Below are 20,930 nucleotides of genomic sequence, written 5' to 3'. Positions count from 1 at the left end.
TACAGGGATAGCTTTACTTTTACTTTACTTTTTTTATTTCGTATCAAACGATGATTACTTTGGCAGTCTCTTCCCGAGTCATTCATCAATGAAGCTGCAAATGGCGTGGGTCAGGAAGTTTGAAGTGCAGAAGGCAGATTGTGGCCTCAAGGGTAAATGCAAGCCAGAAGTTACCGTTGAAAGCTCTAATAAGAAAGGAAAGCCGATATTTGCCGACTGACGTACAAAGACACGGCAATATGAGAAATTTACAGCAACTAAGCAGGTTAGTATAGCTGTAATGCGACTCATTTACATTTCGGTGGTACTCGGTTTGAATCTCGGCCTGTGCATGTACAATATGTAATGCATAGACCGCTGATTATGTAAGAAAGCGGAAGAAGAATGGGCTCTCCTACGTCGTCAAAAGAATACAGAATTTTCTGTAAGAAAGCTCAGTTTTTTATTAAGAACTCCAAGGGCTGATATCATTTTGAGAAACGACGTTCGTCCACATGTCCTCCCTTGGTCAGTACGTTCCAAAAAATTTTATAGAACCGAAAGTTATTTACTGCTTTCACAAGAGCCCGAAACCGGATTCTGTACTGAGGTATATGAAACCAGTTTACGCTCGTACTGTAACACAAGGGATCAGATCTTGATGTTCCTGACGGGAATGCACCATAGGAAGCACTTACGCATTCGACAGACGCTAAAATTAAAACCCCGACCTTAAACAGATTATACTTATAAAGGCTTTCTTACACTTATTTAGCCTGTTCAGGCAGCGAATGAATGAAAGTAGTTCCCATCAAACGTTTATGAACAATTGCCTGTCTAATAATGGTTCAGGGGGCACGCGGTACTATGCTACAAGCCGGAAGGTCGCAGGCTCGTTTCCCGATGAGATGGATTTTTTCAATTTAGTTAATCCTTCCAGCTGCATTATGGCCCTGGGTTCGACTCAGCCTCTAACAGAAATGGGTACCAGGAATCTTCCTGTTAGTGAAAGGGGGCGTTACTTAAGGCTGACAACCTTACCGTCATCTGTGAGCCGATTATCTAGAAAAAAATATATAGGCGCCTCGACGTCTCATGACCATATGGACCTTCGCGGCCTGTTACAGTGATAGCTTTACCTTCAAAATAATTGTCCAATACTTTGAGTTATTTTATGTAAACTATAAACACTCAGAATTATTTGATTTTCGGACCCTATCCGTCGTCCGGTATTCTAAAACTGCTCCCCTGATTAACGTTAACTCTGTATAAGGGACCCAACAGATTAAGTGTCTCCCTTTCACCTGAGGACGGAAACAGATCCACATTACGACACGTTGGGTTTCCTACTCTTTTAGGGTTATATTAATATATTAACTATAAAGTGTAAGATTAGCGATAGTGCTCTAACTACATGTAATTATTAGTGTGTGTATTACGATCAAATACACCCGTTCATCCAATCCAGAATCCGCTTTATTAGCCACTAATTCACGTGACAATATTAAGCACCGCCACATTAAAACTCGTCGAGCGTGGAGGTATTGCTCCAACTATCTAGGAGGAGGTGAGTGGTCAGCTTCATGCACCTGACATTTTCTCCACTGGGACAGATCTCTCGGTACACCGTCCAATGGATAAGAGGCTGGGTTTGCCCCAGAGCAGGCCTGGAAAATGTGAAGAAAAAGTATTATCTTGCCCCGCAGGGAAGCCAACTACGGCCTTCCAGACTGTAGCTCGTAGCGGCTGAGAGATCCCGGTACCGTTCATGAACAAGAATGTAAAAGGATTGTGTTTTATTTGTTAGTGAAATTCACCGGCAATTGAAATACGTGTTTAAAATTGAGTAATAAATGTAACACGTATATTACATATAAGAATCATAGGGAGCAACAAAAGCAACTGTTTGTGTTATAATTTTAGGAATGTCATTTTTTGTGATGAGGATACCAGATACGTCATGAAGATTTGTTTCGTTCTATAAATAATTCCACCTATTTCTCCATTATGCGCACTTTCACAGTGACACGGATTTGGTGATATGACGTGCCCGGAGCCAGATATGTATGAAAATGAATCATTTACGTCATTGACGCTAAACCTTTCATTTATACCCGAGTTTACTGGTGCAAAGTAGCGTTTAGAGATGTCGAGGGTTTCTGACTTTTTGCTTGGTCAATACTTCATAGCAAAACCAAAAATTTAAAGCCGAAATGCGACATGCTAATCACCCGTCTAAGGAGCCCTACCGTCTGTAAAATGATCAAGAAACTGAGAAATGAGCCATGTGCTCCAAACTGGGAGCAAGAGAAGGGGAAAAATAACTTCATTAGTGTGAAAATTTTTGAAATTGCTTTCAATAACAATATTCGTAGCGCTTCCTTCAACCATATAATTATGCCGCAATCTATAATTTATCTTCAATTGCAATTTTATTGAAATGATTATATGAAAGCCCTGGAGAAAATGTGGTGTAAGGGCTGAATGCATTGTTAATTTTCCTTACTTTCTAAAATTTTGAAGTTTATATCTACACATATTTTTACCTGTATGTTCTACATCCTACATACATAAGTACTCTCACGCATTACATTGAAATTCTCTGCACAATACACGGTTTTCATTAAGGACATTGTTAAAATATAATATCATATGTCGGTAAAATAAGGATCTTCATGCCTCACACTTTTCATTAATAATCAAGAAGCACAAGGTAGCCGGAACATTAGCATGCACGGAGCATTTGAGGAATTCATGCAGAATATTAGCTGGAAAGTGTGAAGTGAACTGACCAATTAGGAGATTTAGGTGTGAATAGGTGTATAATGTTGAAATGACTCTTAAACAATTAATGTGTGAAGATGTGGACGGGATTAATTTGGTCCTGGATAAAGTCCAGTAGCGGGCTTTTGTAAGAAATGTAATGAACCTGCCTGTTGAATTAAATACTTGAATTCTTGACTCTCTTAACTGTCAGACTCTCAAGAACGAGTCTGTTTCACGGAGTGATATTATTAAATGTTATTTCATATTTGCGAGTCATCTTCAAGGGAAACTTGAGGAAATTTATGAATTTATTACTTTATCCCAACAGAGTTTAAGAATTGAAGCAACATTCATAAGCAATTTCCCTTCAAGAAACAAACTCCTATAGATACTGCCTGTTTGAAAAGCAGTAAAGAATTTCGCGGCAGGGTGCCTCTTGTTGTAAACACTTTACCAGCTTCACTCGCCTTGGGTGGTGTTTCCGCAATTACTTTGATTACACTTGGCGATTTACTGAATGCTATATCACAACAAGAATTCTCACACCACATATCATGCAAGCAACTACGTTAACGTCATTTCCCTATTTGCAGGTAGCAACAGGGGTCCGCCCTGTGAGTTTCACTGTAGACTTACGCCTGTAAAGATCGCATTTTAAATGCGCCTGGTAACAGACTTCAGATGTGGTTTATATTTATATTTGCAGTGCTGGGTTTCTTTAGTTTAAACAGCTGCAGGAAGCCTAGCAGTCAGATGCCGTAACTAGTTTCAGTACGTAAATCACGACCGACCGATCCAAGGCATGGAACCGTAGACAAAACTCAAATTTAGTGAAAGATTGGAGGTTGAAAAGCGTTACTATTTAAATTTTAGATCCAGATATGATCACATTAAGGAACAATTCTGATGAAAATAGTTTTGTGTGAATTAAATGTTTGAAGTGTGTTCTGGAATATTCTTGGATTTCTGATGGAAACTGTTCAAATATGTAAGTATTCCATAAAGGGCAGGAAACTTCTTGTTTTACGAGGACATCAGTTAATTAACGCTGATTGGTCCGTTACATGTATTTCTGTGTAAAATATTGTATATGAAAGTTTTATTTAAATATTTTAAAGGATACATCAATGAGCTAATTGTGCACACATTTCAGCCATTTTAAGTACTCTACTCGTTGACATTTGAAGTTTAAATATCTGTGAACATTCATTTGTGGTCTCTGCTTATACATAACTTCCTTGTGACATGCTCGTTAAAAAAAAAGGATTTTATACTAAAATTTTCACTTGGAATGCAACGCTGTGCAATGTATCTGTCTACCAAATAATGCGGTGCCACACCAGAAGGCCACAGAATCTGGGAAGCTCAAATTTTGTATAATAAAATTACTTCGTCCTATACTCGGAATTATACAAACAATGTAACGAGATAGGTCTCTGTCGTTCAGAAACAGTTTGAAGAATTCAGTGCATTCTGCAGTACTGGTGCAGCGACATGCGGCATTTTGTTCCATGTGTCCGTCTCTCTTTTTCGCAGCGCGTAATCCCACCGCAGTAAAATAATTTTGTTTTTTGATGAAGTGTGCTTTCAGCCTAATTTCCTAATTTTGAAAAGAAAATAAGTTCCACGAAGAAATAATCCCATGTTTTCTATAATACTACAAGAACCTAATTCAAAGTGACGCATCTCACAATTATTCTATTGTTGTGTGTATTTATTGCAGCGGTAACCTTTCCTTTTTTACCGAGCCGTTGTATAACAGCGATAAGGGATGAATATACAAACACACTGATGGGAGGTTTCTATGAAGTACGCTGCTGAGACTTGTTCAGATGCCATGATATACTTACCAAGTTTCATAAAGTATCGTTCAGCCATTCAAAAGTTTATCAACGAATGGTTGCACAGACCAGACACACAGACAGCATGGTTATGTCATAAGCCTACTTTTATTTTTCAAAATAAGGAAAGTAGGCAAAAAATAAAAGAAAGGCGTCAAGATTTGGACGCGTCGTTTTCTACGCGATCCGTGTCTTATTAAAGAAAAGTATAAAATTCTATATATCTGAGTATTATACAAGAAGTTCTGGGAGGAATTAATACACTACTTTCCTTTCTCTATAATTTTAGTACCTGATACAAGTATAACAAAACATTTATTTGTATTTCCAGTGTGTTCAATAAAACAATATAATTATGAGGCTATACTGTTGGTAGTGCTGATGGTTGTGATTTATAAAATACACCGTGAAGATAGCACGATATGGGTACAAAATTTCATGACGATCAGATCACTCATTCGAATAATATTAAAGATGCTATCACAGTATGAGAGGCTATAATGTTTGTACTACTGATGAGAGAGATTTATGATCTCCGCCATTGTGTTAGTCTCAGATGGCATCAAATAAACAGAGTAAGTTTCATGAAGACTTATTTTCAGAAATTTGAGAGACAGCAACATTATTATTACTGATGGGAGGGATTTATGATGTCCAACGTTGAGATGGCTTTATGTGGCATGGTACATATACCAAATTTCATAAAGTTTGCTACAGACATTCATGCTAACTCACATTTTCGACTTAGAAATTTGGGAGGCTGTTAGTATTACGGGTGGGAGGGATTCATGCAGTAGGACGTTAAGATGGGCTCAGGTGCCATAGTATGCATACCAAATTTCATAAATACTGGTTGAGGTATTCAAAAAATATTTGGAGAAATACATATAGAGACTCATAGGCACACAGACAGAAAGGTGATATCACAAGCCAATTTTATTTTTTAAAGATAAAAAAAGTATGCTAATAGTCATTAAATACCTTGTTTTGGAAAAATCATGTCCTACCCACCAAGACGTGAGGTCCCAACAGTGGGTTGCGTTCCACTATCTGAGAAACACTGGGGCAGCAGACTCTTCCAGACGCTTTATCTTCGTAGTACATGGCCTTTGTGAGCGAGATGATATTCCGTGTTGTGCTGCTCGATGTTCCATTATCATTTTGACAAAGGCCCACAATTTGTCTCTATCCTAAGCCAACGCATTCGAGTTCACATCTTCTAAGATAAGTTCCCGGCCTTTTTAGGTTCCCCTAACGCTGCTAACCACCTAGAGACAGACAGCCCAGGGTATTGTGTTCTATGATTGTTTCACGGCACTTTCAGTTCCTAAGTTCAGCCCATAGTCTATATTTTCACAGTTGCGAGAACTTCACATTTCATGTCAATTCTAGGCTCCTGGTGTATTTCAAGAGCGCTATATCAACTTTATATATTTCCCAAAATACGAACAGATATTTGAAGAGTTTTTATCTTTTGGGATATAATTGTTCATAAATATCAGGAACTTCATAATCTGTACGCTTCACCAAGTATAAATAGAATGAACAAGTCAAAGAGGATGAGATGGGCAGGGCACGTGGCACGAATGGGGGAGAGGATGAATGCATATTGGTGGGAAAGCCAGAAGAAAGAGATCACTAGGAAGATCGAGAAGTAGGTGGGAGGACAATATTAAAATGGATCTTAGAGAGAGAGGATAAGCGGCCTCCGTAGTCTAGAGGTAAGGTTCCCACCTCATGACTCGTAGTACGCGGGTTCAAATACCCGGCGGAAGTCGTCGAATTTTTAAGGGCGGAAAAATTCAGGGAACAAGTCCTCCGGGAGGGACTTTAAGCCCTGGGTCCCGTGTCGTAGCTTTACGGCACATAAAACAACCTCATATCTCCAAAGGAGGTCACTGAGCCAATTAACGGACGTTTCCCGCCCAATAGCAGTCTCTAATACCTCTGGTAGATGGGGGAAGCATTATAGATACCTCTCAGCTAATAGAGCCGGTCTCGCTGGCTGGGCGGGACTGATGGTAAGCACCAGTACCGGTAGGATATAGAGACTGGTAGAAATCATAGGGGGAAGCACAATGGACCAATACAGGTCTCAGTGCAAGGGGGAAACCCACCCTCTCCAATAACTAACTAACTAACTATCTAACTAGAGAGACAGGATGGGATGGTATGGACTGGATCGATATGGCTCAGGATAGGGACCAGTGGATATGACAATGAACTGGTAATCTCTTGAGAAGCCGCACAACTGGCGGTTTCTCAAGAAGGGCGCAGCTCCGTGAGTGAACTGTGAGTGTGAGAACCTCGGATTCTGCACTAAGACAAATTTCATTATTCTGAGTCAGAAAGGAATAGCCACATGATATGGAATTCTTCTGAAATATTTAAAAAGGGACAAGTTGAGTAGTCTTTTTTCGGGGGTTGCTAGTGCAAGTGTGAGGTTCGAACCGAGTGGCCACATAAGTAGAATTACCTTTAATTGAACAAGATCTGTGTTAGAATATTATGATGAGCTCGGAGGATTAACTCATAATATTTGCACGCGTAATTAAAATCAGTGAAAAGCAAATATCATCTCAAGGACTAGTGGCCGTTAAATTTACAAATCCTGTTGCTAACAGATTAGTGTCAATGTTTATATCATCAACATGACTGTGGATAGAAGTTAAGCCTAAATATTTCGATTTAATATCGACCAGCCCTTAGCTTCATTACCGAGGGAGACATAGCAGTGTTTCTCATTCTGATGTAAGCACCTGGAATTCAGGACAGGGACTGGTTGTCCTAATTTGTAATCCAATAAATGTCAAGACTATTGCCACATACCTCCCTCCGCATATCGCGACAAAGTATAGTTAAATTCCATTCATTCTTTCCTTGAGGTCCCGGTTTCGATTCTGGATAAGACTATTATTGGTTCAAGGCCTTCCGTAGTCTCCAGTAAATAAAGTACTCATAAAATTGTATGGGCCGGTCACTGTAGCCGAGCCGTCTAAGGCATGTATTGTCTTCTCTCGCTCGGAAGTCGGGATCGTGGGTTCGAATCCCAAACAAAGCATGGATGTTTTGTGTATGCGTTTATTCTGTGTTTTTGTTGTCCTGTGTTTAGGTAGAGGCCTTGCGACGAGCTGATCACCCGTCTAAGGAGTCTTAGCGTCTGTAAAATGATCATGAAACTGAGCAATCAGCCCTATGCTCCAATTTTGGAGCAAGAAGAGAGAAAAAATGTATAATTTTATATGGGCGGTCATTTAAAATTTGGTACCGACTATTTCCATGTTCATCTGCCCAAATTTTATAACGCGTCCAGTTGAGAAGGATTCGTTAAGTAAAATAAGAAAAACCGGTTCAAAGGCCTTGTATATACATTATCTCATATACACCTAGCATTCTTTGTATCATCCTGGAAAAGAAATCCACTGTTGCTCGGTAGAGCTTCGTTGGTTGTGGAATACCGAACAGAATTTAAATCCATCTGACCGGTGGAGTAGATTTTGATAATATCGAAATTTCTCATTTGGGACCCTAGTGCGAAGGCAGTTATTTTCCTAATGATATAAATTGTGCAACTTTCTTTCTGGAGGTGCTGTGCGTAAATTACTGATAAAAATAAGTAAAAGTAAAAGTAAAGGTATCCCTGTAACAGGTTGTGGAGGCCCGTAGGGTTGTGAGATGTTGAGGTTACCACATTTTATACACAATCGGTTCACAGATGACCGAAAGGTTGACAGCTTTAAGAGTCGGCTGCCCTTTACCCCCAAGAATATTCCAAAAAATATTCCTGGTACTCACTGCTGTTAGAGGCTGAATCAACCCCCAAGGCTATAGTGCGGCTGGAAGGATTAAGTCAATTTAAAAAGAAATCAAATTACCTCATCGGGACTTGAACCCGCGACCTCCGGCTTGTAGCATATTGCCTCAAATAACTACGCTACCGCGTGCCCCCGTAAATTACTGATATTTGATCAAAATCGTTAGATCTTTTTTTTGAAATTATCACCATTCTGTGTTTTGGGGTTCATTTGAAGGGCCCCAATTTTTGTAGCTGGAATGATCATACCCAGTGGGCAGCGACTTGTGACAGACTCCTAAATACCGAAAGTCAATAAATCCGTTCAACCTTTCAGGTGCTATTGAAGAGCACGCCAATATACTCAAACAAGGAGACAGACGGCATAACAAAATCGTATAAATCAGTCAAAAATATGATGCACACATCGATTGTTACCATCACAAAATTTTCTCAAGTGCACTAGGTTTATATGAGACCACCTCTGTGGTCTAGTGGTCTTAGTTCCTGGCTACAGACCTAGAGGTCCGTGGTCAATTTCCGGTGTTACCAGATTTTCTGAGAAGTATTGGGTCTGGAACGGCGTCCACTCAGCCTCATGAGGGTAATTGAGGAGCTATTTGAAGGAAATAGCGTCTTCTGTTTAGAAAACCGAAATCAAAGGCCGTGAGGATTTGTTGCGCTGACCAGGCAACACCCTCTATCCGCTAAAGTTAGCACTAACTTCGCCGACAAGCGGCGGTAACTCGGTCGGTATAGTTCGCTTGCAGATTAAAACCACGGAGTTTTTTGTTTGTTTTTGCACTGGGTATTTGAGAAAAAGGAAAAGGACAACAAAAATGCCTCATTCTGGCTCGTAATTCATAGTGACTTTACCGCATCGCAATCATCAGCTGATAACACACAGTCAGTGCCTTCTCACCAGATTGTTGTAAAAAGCTGTTATTTATGTTAATTTTAAAGTTGATTTCTTGGTGTTACCGTATGCATAAGCCGATTTCACTTTAATGTTGAATTGTAAGAATTTCTTGGACCGAAAACAGGAGAGTGTATCAGTTATGTGGTGCTCACAGCGGTGACTGTTAACATTGTTTTACTCTGGTTTGTGACACCGTTAAATTTGTGTAACTCATCACGTGCGTTCAGCAGATGGAACCGTCAGTCTACATCCCGTGTCTAGACACTAACACGTGATATTTCTTCCAGCCACCTCCGTTCCCTTCCAGTGACTGCAGTTCAAGAGTTTCGGCCAGTAAACGGGTTAGGGTACAAGCTGCACGACCGAGAAGTCTGAGTTCGGTTTTCGGCAGGGACAAGGGATTTCCTCTTCCCCGTGACGTCCATAACTTCTATTCAGTGGCTACCTACCGGAGACGATTTCTTTGGCGGTTAAAGCGACCGAAACCTGAAGTTGTCAACTTACTTTCACTCAGTGCAGTAGTTAAGAATACATGGAACTGCACCTCCACTCCCTTTTGTGTCTTCATCTGACGATGCGTATTTAAGCACAGAGAGAACTTTAATTTCTCACCTTCCACAAACGAACAACTCCGTATGAATTTCATGCCTCACAGGTCTCAATTGGGTTTATATACTTGGTCTTGTTTAACATAATTATATTTGTTTTATTAATGCTAGTAAATTAAAACTCTTTATTTGTGTAAAATTATCTCCGAATAATGATGACATAAATTATATAAAAGTATGAGAAGAAAATTTGCTGCGAATTGCTTTCCGAGCCGTGGTTTGATACCGAACGGTTTAGAAGACAGAGTGATGCTGATTTTTTGTGACAGGATGCGGGTGCGTGAAGGAGGGGCCGCTTGGTGCCAGGGCCCCGGACCCACTTCGGTGTAATCCTGCTACAGACACTGGGATCCTAGTGCCCCTGTGATGGGCTCGGAAAGTAGAGGAGGGGGAGGCAGGCTCCTTATCATCTGCGCCCTGCTGGCAGCCTTCGTCGCCGGTAAGTCTGTGCAACAGTGCAACATTCTTAGAGATAATACGCTTTACAACAGTTAGAATTTTAATTGCAAATTATTATACACTACGTCAATGAATTGTAAACTGTAGTATCGCAGAATTCTTATGTAATGAAATATGCATAGGACCTATAATGATTCTGCAGGAACGTCAATAATTTTCCAGTTCAGGAAGATTTCCCTTATCATACAATTTACTTTTCNAGAAGACAGAGTGATGCTGATTTTTTGTGACAGGATGCGGGTGCGTGAAGGAGGGGCCGCTTGGTGCCAGGGCCCCGGACCCACTTCGGTGTAATCCTGCTACAGACACTGGGATCCTAGTGCCCCTGTGATGGGCTCGGAAAGTAGAGGAGGGGGAGGCAGGCTCCTTATCATCTGCGCCCTGCTGGCAGCCTTCGTCGCCGGTAAGTCTGTGCAACAGTGCAACATTCTTAGAGATAATACGCTTTACAACAGTTAGAATTTTAATTGCAAATTATTATACACTACGTCAATGAATTGTAAACTGTAGTATCGCAGAATTCTTATGTAATGAAATATGCATAGGATCTATAATGATTCTGCAGGAACGTCAATAATTTTCCAGTTCAGGAAGATTTCCCTTATCACACAATTTACTTTTCCTTTATCACTCTAATAATATTAGAAAGACTACCCAAAAGATGGAGAAATTAGGGCTGTCAGAAGCAAAGGACAGGCCACTTTGAACACCTGTATTCGCATACTTAAACATCGTCTTCATAATTTGCATTGATTGATTATATTGAAGATACTTAATTTATTTTATAATGATCAAATTATAACTAGCTTCTCGAATATTGAAAATTATGTCTTTAATTTCATCCGTATATCCCTTCTTTGTGTTTAATTTAGTTTCAGGTAATTGGTGTACGGAAATATTCATCTTTCTAATGTGATCATAGCTATATACTAGTGATAGTTTCTGGGATTTTATGTTGTGTAGATTCCAAAAGAAAATTAGATTTTGTACATCATACAGTGAAATATATTACGCTTGAAACCTGAAGGCACTAAATACACGTAGCTCTAGACACATTGGATGATGTTGGTAATTGAATTCTGAAATGTAATAAACATTGGAAAGAACGAAAGTGCAAAGAATCCTCTATTTGGGGTCCATTTGTTCTAACACCGCCTATGCAGCTGCGATTTATAAAAAATACGCTTGGGGTACGAAAGTTGATTGCCAAGCGTAACATGCGTACTTAATCGTCAATTTTAGAAGTTAATAATTGCCCTTCTGATTTCACATAATCATTTTCTCGAAGAAGAATGGCGTAATGTAGAAAGTGACAAACATATCACGGTAACACCTTTAGAGATTTAAAATAAACTGATATATTTGAGTTGTGTATTTCCCATGTTTTCCTTTAATCCATTCCTTTAACTGCTTCAGAAGTTGCTAAGCGTAAAGTGTTTCAGAACTTCTGGCCCAGAGTCATGTGACAATATATGAACCCAAGTTATTGTTTCGTGTTTTCTTCACGAAATTCTCCGAGAATGGGAGAAACTCAGTCATAAAGAAGAATGAGAAATGGAGAGGGACTCAGTGCGAAGCATAAACGGAGCACATGCAAGAGAGTTTGGCCTCCGGTTCCAACTTATTAGCCTCGTTACTTCCAGCTAAAGACTCGACCGGCAGCTAAACACTGTAATTTCCATGCCGGGGCCACAAGGCGGAGATAGCCGTGCATTGGCACAATTACCATCTGGGGCACGAAACAATATTAGTTTTCAAACTTGCGACTCCTGACTCCGGGTTCGTAAACTAATGCAGGAAAATGTAAGGTCAATGTTTTTCGTATTTTTGTACAGTTTTAGTTTTACTTAGTAGTCTAAAGAAGAGAAATATTTTCCTAAAAATACTTTTTTGGTGAAATGTTACATATCATGTTGTATTTATAGCCACCCCATTTACTCCAATTGAAGAGGGGGTTTCCTCTGTAGATTTCATATCTGAGAATAACAAATTTAGAGCTGCTTTGCTTTTGTGGTTTGTTCTTAAAAGTTGTTATAATTTTATATTTTGTAATCTCAAGCGAAAACATAACGAACGAGTGTTTAGAAAAGTTATTTCCAATTTTTTTACGTTACTTCCCCTTCTGGTTTTCATCAAACACTCATCATCATATTGGATTCAAATAAATTCAACTCTGTGAATTTCTGCTAAAATTGTTGTTACACTATATGGAAGCACCGTAAGTTCTGATATATAACCTGAAATAATGATGATGATTATTGATATGAAGTCATTGGATTCTTTTCAATTGACCTAATCCTTCCAGCCGCACTATGGCCCTGGGGTCGACTCAGCCTCTAGGAGAAATGAGTACCAGGAATAAAATAATTTTCCTGGGGGGTAAAGCGCGGCAGGCGCGTAAGGCTGACAACCTTACCGCCATCTCTGAGCCGCTTGTCTAGATAATGTGGGACCCTCAACGTCTCACAACCCTATGGGCCTTCACGGTCTGTTACAGGGATAGCTTTACTTTTCTTTTCATTGATGTCATATTAATGAGTAGTGGTTAATGATATATTGTATAAAGAATTTTAATATCCAAAAAAAGGCATAAAAATTGTGGCACTATAACCTTACACCCTTAAAGTAAGAAAAATATGAATTACAATTTCAGTTTTTTAAATATAAAAGCAGTAAATTTGACTTTATTTTGTATTGACTAATTTCAACAAATGTCGAAATCTGACTGCACGAGTAGTGTTTATAATTACGATAAACAATTGTGTCGTGAACTCCCGGAAGAGACAACTAACCTAGATAAATCATAACCTCGACACTGGATGGAGAGGGGTGTTTATTCTTGCGCCCCGAGCCCTTTACCCATTGAGATAAGCTGTATTTTAAGCTGGACAGTTCCAGAGCCGGGCTGAATACAGCAGCAAATGAGGAAATAAAGATCTGTAAGTGCTGCATTTTATTTAGGTGGTAGAGTAAAACGGCAGCCTCGGCGGAGGAAAGACAGATTTGTAGGCATAAATTTTAAATATTGTTGTTTCTGATTTGTTTGTAATGTTCATGAAAATAACAAGTGAACTTATTCAAGGTTATAAGCAATATTCGAGGAATAATTAATGAAGTACTGAGTCCATAACCAAGTTTTATCAATGTCATATTCCACTACAGCCTCTATTTGCATTGCAGGAAAGCATCATATATTTAGAAAGATGTTTCTTGTAACAAAATTCATAAATACAGATCAAATCTTTCTATTACACAGTCAATGCTTATGCAACCGCTTCTGCTAGAAACCCGTCACCCTTCGTGTCGTTCAATTTGCTGTTATAGGAGGGCGCTGGAGTTGGGACCGCACCACGCGTACTTGATATCTCTTCGTTGGATAATACATTTTCATTCGACGCAACTGTGTTGCGCATGGAACTGTGTAGACACAACAAAGACCTGCTGTGCTGTAGTTTGAAGTACATGTATTTATGAAATGCTTAGACCTTCATAGTACAAACCGACTGCATTCTGTTAATATACTGAGTAATTCCGATACTGTGTAATGTGCTCTGAATTACTATGTCTCTGCCAAACGATCAAGTTGGAGGACATTAAGAACGTCCTCCAAAAAATAATATGAAAACATGAAAATTTAGAATCTGTCTGTTTCACCGAAAAGGTTTATTGGCGCTGATCTGGAATTGGGCTAATGAGAAGTGGAAGACCTCAGTATAAGTACAGGCATATGTTAAACTACGACTGAGGTACTCATGATGACCCTGACCACGAAAATTATCCTCTTCTGGGTCATGAGGCTCTGTAGCCCAGCAGAAGGTTACAAATGTTTGGGAAAAATCTGTGAAACATGATGATACAGGCAACTGCTTATCGTACAAAATTAATAGTGTTGTACCAGACTAAAGAGCAACATATCCCAAAAGACAATTAAGATCATTATGAAGTATCGAGGTGTAGCAAAGGGGATATGGAGAGCAGGTAGCGGTGAAAATTCGAGAGATCAGATACATGAAGTGACAAAGCCAGGACGGAAAACGGAGAAAAGGATCTCTGTTATTTCTATTGAATTCATTTTAAAACTATCAGTTCTCATATTTAACGAGACGTGCTGTGAGATAGATTTCGTGGAAAATTTTATGAATAATTCGAATATTTTATTAATTTCATTACAAATTACATTTTGGGGCACCGGATTTTGACTTTCTGATCTCATATTCTAGGCCCTGAATGGAATTACAAATCCTATAGTCAATTACACGTTAATATTTTAATTACGTATATCATGTTGCTACCTCTACTGATTAAAATTCGTCTAGATTTGTTTCTAAATAAGTATTTTTTCTTATTTTTAATATTATAAACTTCTTGTATTAACTGTGATTGTGTCAGAGGTGTTTTGATAATTTTCCAATACACCATTAACAGAGCAGTTTTGTAATGGTGATGCAGTGTCTTTTCTTGGTTAGATCTTAATTTTTAATACGTTATTCTTTAGGTGACATTAATGCTTCCAAGATCTAAACAATACTTTATTTTGCTCATGCAAAGATGTGTATTAGGGCAAGAGATATGAGATGCAATAAGATTCAGGAATTTAGACTGCGAAGTATAGAGCGCTTTCTGCGGCGGGATACCGAGTTACCGGGAAAATAATATGTCTCGAATGTATTTCTTCATTGTTTCACCCAACTAGTAACAGTTCGAAGAATTCATATTCATCTAATATGAACTCTGTTGCAGATTGTAGTACTGTGCCTAATTCATATATTTAATTTAATGAATTTGTACACAACCAATAAATGTATATTATTTATCATGACTTAAAAATGCTATCAATATCTCACATTATATAGCGTCCAGTTGTATCACGGTTCATAACTGATGAAATGGAAAGAGTGTCGAAGGACGTTGTGATGGTCTACTGTAGGCCTACTACTTTTCTGGAGGTCTGAAAAACACAAAGAAGAACCTCACTTAAGATTGTCGGTGGGCCGCGCCATAGCTCAAGCGGTTAGTCGCTGGCTTCCCACCGCGGCGGCCAGGATTTGATCCCGGGTCTGGTCAAATGGGATTTGTGGGGACAAAGGAGGCGCTGGGGCAGGTTTTCTCCGAGTACTTCGGTTTCTCTTGCCAATCTTCATTCCACCAATTGCTCCACAATCACCCTCACCTATCATCTGGGGCTGGTACATTAGGCCAGAAGTGGCCGCAGTACAAGGGACTTAGTCCCACCCCACTAGCAGTAAAAAAAAATATATGTATACATATATATATGTTGTGGTGTGCCGCGAGAAAGCCAGAATGGATGAGAAGATCGGGGTTTATTTCCCAGGCAACAAGCTACGTTCCCGCTACAGCGGCTAGGAATCGGAACGCATCCATTGCTACACAACAGCTAGCAATTCCTAGGCAGGTAAACTTAGGAAATCGTTGCCACGGAAATCAAAGTCTAACAGTGGGGTTTCTACCGGTACAAACGAATTGTTTGAGGCAGCCACGTATTCCCACTTTTGTTGTATAACAGCGGGCGGAATTAACCCTACAACAAGGCATTCCTTACCGAGTCACCTGGAAGTTATAAGAGTAAAACTGCGACAAGAGATGAGTTCAGTTTGTATTTGACCCTAGAAGAAGAGTAGAGTTGGTATTCGGCAAGAGAACAGAAGAGTTATCATCCAACTGGAGCAGAAGACATTTCACCTAGAATGGCGGCGCTTGAGTGTCGTAACAGTGAATAGGAAACGTCCGAAGATGTTATAAGTTGCGACTAACTGTCAGTGTGAGCATAAAAGTGACTGTCCAATAAATATTCATTCGAATCCGAGAACCCACAAAATTTCTTGTCGCGTTGCGTAGCAAACACACGACAATGTATATAAGGTAAAGCTATCCCCGTAACAGGCCATTGAGGCCCATAGGGTTGTGTGAGGTTGAGGCTCCCACGTCTTCTAGATACTCGGCTAAAAAATTACGGTAAAGTTGTCAGTCTTATACACCGGCGGTCCTTTACCCCCAAGAATATTCCTGGTGCTCATTTCTGTTAGAGGCTGAGTCGACCCTAGGGCCATAGTGCAACTGAAAGGATTACGTAAATTGAAAAAATCCACCTCATCTGGACTCGAACCTACGACCTTTTGGTATGCACGCTTCCGCGTACCTCCATATATACAGAGTGTCTACAAAGGTCTGACACATTTTGATCTTTAATACGTAGGTCATACCGAAAGTTATGAGCAACTTTTTTTGCACGCAACCTGGGAACAGCAGACGAAAAAGAGTATGGTGGTAGGTGGAACAAACTGTTGTGTTAACCTTGAGTGTCTTGTGACGTCAATAGCTTGCATCACGTGAGCAGTATCACTCCTAACAAAATGGCCGACAACGATATGTCGTTTCGCCAGGGTGCCGTCATCGAATTGCTTGCGAAAGAGGAAATCCCTGCTGCAGAAATTCACCAGAGACTTCAGCGTGCTTACGGAAGTGTGTGCATGGGTGCGAGCAGTGTTCGAAAATGGGTGAAACATTTTAAAGATGGGAACACCAGCATCGAAGATGAGTCTCGGAGCGGTCGTCCTCAAACAGCCTCAGTTGAACGCAACAAGGAAAGAGTGGATGAGATCATTCAAGATGACAGGCGTATGACTGTGGACACAGTAGCCCGAAAACTTGGAATAGGGCACAGTGTAGTACAGGAGATGATTGAAAGCTTGGCCTATAGGAAAGTTTGTGCTCGTTGGGTCCCGCGGTTATTGACAGAAGACCACAAAGGTCAGCGTAAAGCCATCACCTCAGAACTGCTGCAGAGATATCGACAGGAAGGCGATGATTTTTTGCTCTGTATTGTGACAAGTGACGAAAGCTGGTTTCACCATTTCGAGCCTGAAACGAAACGGCAGAGTATGGAATGGCACCATTTGCATTCTCCATCAAAAAAGACGGCAAAGACAGTGCCATCAGCTGCGAAGTTGATGGGCACAGTCTTCTGGGATGCAGAGGGGTTTATTCTGGCGGAATTCCTGGAACCTGGGCAAACCATCAATGCTGCTCGTTATGTTCAGACGCTGCAGAAGCTCCGTCGTGCATTGCGCGATAAACGTCCGGGACGAAACATCATCATCCTGCATGACAACGCTCGCCCCCACGCCACTCGCCTCACATCGGAATTAATTGCAAAGATGGTGTGGGAAGTTCTTCCACACCCCTCCTATAGCCCGGATCTGACACCCTCCGACTACCATCTTTTCGGATTTATGAAGGATCAGCTGCGTGGACAACGTTTTGAGACAGGGGAGGCAATTCAGAAAGCAGTGCGTCAGTGTCTCCAGATGGCTGGAACGGAATTTTAGAGAAGGGGAATTTCCATCTCCCAGAACGCTGGGAGAAATGTGTACAAAGAAGTGGCGAATATGTGGAAAAATAAAGAAATGTCTGTAGATTGAGATGGTGTATTTGGTTTGTCAATAATAAAGCATGTTACTTTACAAAGGATTGTTGCTCATGACTTTCAGTACGACCCTCGTAATTCGGAAAATAACGAAGATAGAAATAAACTGGTTACATTGGATTGAGAAACTCAAACAGTTTTGTGTCTATTGTCAATAAATTTGTACATATGCTCCATCTGTTGCACGTAAAATATCAAGACGATATTCGATTTCTTGCTAGGTTGGGGCAAGCATATTGACATCCACAGTGGCTATTGCGTCTCTTACTCTGGTTTTTAATTGATCGATGTCTCTCACCTGCGTCTTATAAACAATGTCACTGACATATCCCTAGAGGAAAATGTCCAGTGGGGTTATGTCAGGTGATCTTCAATTTGCGGGAATACAAAATTCTGCAACATGTCTAGGTAAATGACTGATTTGACTGTCTTTTCCGTGTAAAAGAAAGGCCAAATGACTCGCACATGCATAAGAGAACACCACACAGTCACTCTTTGGGAGTCTCTTGCCATTTCACGGTATTCACCATCGTATATACGACCCAGAAAGTATTTCTGTGTTTCGAAATATTGGAAGAAAGATATATTGGCGAGTCGCAGTGCGTAATGAAAAGCTGACCCCGGCAATCGATCCAGATCCTTTCATTTTATCCGGGACCGCAGTTCCGTGTTGCTCTGCTTTCTATATCACAACTTTAGCACAGATATGAACAACTGAAGCGTGTCTTAAATGTAACTGGGCGTTGTAACTACAGAAGTGAGAATCTGTCTCTATTGATCCCTGCAGATCATCTGTGACTGTGTGGCGCGGAATTATTTCAGCCGACGCGAAGTGAAAACTTTTATACAAATAACGGCTGATAAATTGGCAGCTTCGTAAAGCTTCACTTTGCTCCTATATAATTAATTTGTAGAAAAGTTTTGCATTCTCTCCAAGGTTAAAGGGTGAGAACAGGGCGCATTTTCTATAATTCTATCTTCGGAGATACAACATCTTGTAATTCTTTGAAAATCAACCACGTTTCGGAGGAATATGTCGTCTCCATTTTCAGGGTCGAATAAAAATTCAAGAAAGAAACCAGCATGAAGCAGTTAGCAAAGAGGAATCAGCTTGCTACTTGCTTCGTGCTGGTGTCCAGATGATAGAAAGGAACACTTTCTGTTTTTAATATTTCTGTCTTCAAACATGTGGCGTCGAGTCACGAAGATTGTTGCCGAAGTTTGATACCCTCATTTAAGACAGAAGAGTTCTACCTTTCTTATAACCCGAAGAGGAAGGAATTACGTTTCCCCAAAATAACTGTAATGATAAATTCGCTGTCACATCCCAGAAGGTAGCAAACTTCACAGTCACTATAATAACAACTTAAAATTGAACAGTTTATTTTACTTTCATGGAAACATACATTACTGGAAAACCATAAATAATTACTTTCTATACATTACATTCAAAAAAACTTCATAACTTGTACTCTTCTCCAATTATAATTAGAGTGATCAAGTCGAGGAGGATGACGCCGGCAGGGCATGAAACGGATGGGGAGAAGAGGAATGTATCTAGGATAATGGTGCGAAAGCCACAAGGAAAGAGACGACTGGGAAGACCAAGGTGTAGGTGGGTGAACAATATTAAAATGGATTTTAGAGAGATAGAATGGGATGGGATGGATTGGATTGATCTGACTCAGGATAGGGACCAGTGGAGGGCTCTTGTGTACACGGTAAAAACTTTCGGATTCCAAAACATGCTGGGAAATTCTTGAATAGCTGCAGAATTGGCGGCTCATCAAGAAGTGCTCAGCTCCATGAGTAACTAAGTAAGTTGGCCGAGCCATAGCTCGAGCGGTTAGTCGCTGGCTTCCCACCGTGGCGGCCCGGGTTCGATCCAGGGGTCTGGTAAAGTGGCGCTGGGGCGGGTTTTCTCAGAGTACTTCGGTTTCCCCTGCCAATTTTTTCTTTTCATTCGCGCTACAGCCCTCATTGTGGGCCTAGGCCTATCTCCATGAAACTCTCCGTTTCGCTTCGGTTTACTAGATCTTAGACATACGGTAGGACTCCTTGGGCGGGTGATCAGCTGCCAATCTTCATTCCACCAAATCCCCCATCATCATAATCACCCGGGGCAAGCCACAATAGGCCAATCAGTGGCCGTCGTGCCGAGTGGACCCAGTTGTACTCCACCCCGCACTAAGCGAATTAAAAGAAAACTAATTAACTAAGTAAGTACACTACAACCGAGAGGTCACGGGGTAACGTAGTTGGTTGAAGCACTGTGCTACAAGTCGGAAGGATTCCAGACGAAGTCATTGTATTTTTCAATTGACCTAATCCTACCAGTCGCACTATGGCCCTGGGGTCGACTCAGCCTCTCACAGAAATGAGGGAAACCGCCGAAAACTGCGTGAGCTATGAAACGGCCGGAGTAGTGGCGGTGGTGACGGAGGCAGAAGCAGTAATGTGATGGTAGTGGTGGTTCTGGTGGTTGTGGTGCTGCCTTCTTACAGGTCACTGTCCGATCCCTGCCTACTCAGCATTCGTGAAGATTTCAAAATTCGCGATAAGTCGGGAAAAAGTTTTATTTTGCGCTTTACTACCTTCATGACCACATTGCCACGGTCAGCAAGATGTAGGAAGAGAAAAGTGCAGTAGAGGAACACAAATCAGAATAATTTCATTTTTAAACACGGTCTCACTAACAGTAAATAAATAGGCTACCTACATTGTTTTAAAGACTGATGTCAAAACTTACTTTTTACATTTTAAGGCAAATACATTTATTTTATGACACATAATCTAAGTTTAAAAAAAGAAAGTTGTACTTTCTAGAAACATATACACGTGTGAAATCCATTTTATATTTTCCCTGAATATATTTTCGGTGGTCAGTCACGGTAGCAGAGCGGTCTAAGGCATGAACTGTCTTCCCGCACTCGGAAGCCGGGATCTTGGGTTCAAACTTCACACAAGACATTGATGTTTTGTGTGTGTATGTGTTTATTCTGTGCTTGTGTTGTCCTGTGTTTAGGTAGAGGCCTTGTCACGGGCTGATCACCCGTCGAAGGAGTCCTACCTTCTGTAAAATGATCATGAAATTGAAAATCAGAGGCCAGAGTCCAAGGGG

General features: G+C 40.5%; 1 protein-coding gene across 1 annotated transcript in view; it reads left to right on the top strand.

The window, feature by feature from the left end:
* The window catches only part of LOC111870755 (lachesin), a gene marked incomplete in the record, with an annotated part of 273,318 nt that overhangs the window by 53,938 nt on the left and 198,450 nt on the right, over positions 1 to 20,930 (top strand). Inside the window, 1 exon segment of the mRNA XM_033753994.1 lies at positions 10,176 to 10,326. Within this exon segment, the coding sequence (XP_033609885.1) occupies positions 10,273 to 10,326 (54 nt within the window).

This window comes from Cryptotermes secundus, unplaced genomic scaffold, assembly GCF_002891405.2.
Source record: "Cryptotermes secundus unplaced genomic scaffold, Csec_1.0 scaffold263, whole genome shotgun sequence".
NCBI classification, from domain to species: domain Eukaryota; kingdom Metazoa; phylum Arthropoda; class Insecta; order Blattodea; family Kalotermitidae; genus Cryptotermes; species Cryptotermes secundus.
The sequence above is the reverse complement of the archived record's forward strand: the minus strand, read 5'-3'. Positions and strand labels throughout refer to the sequence as shown.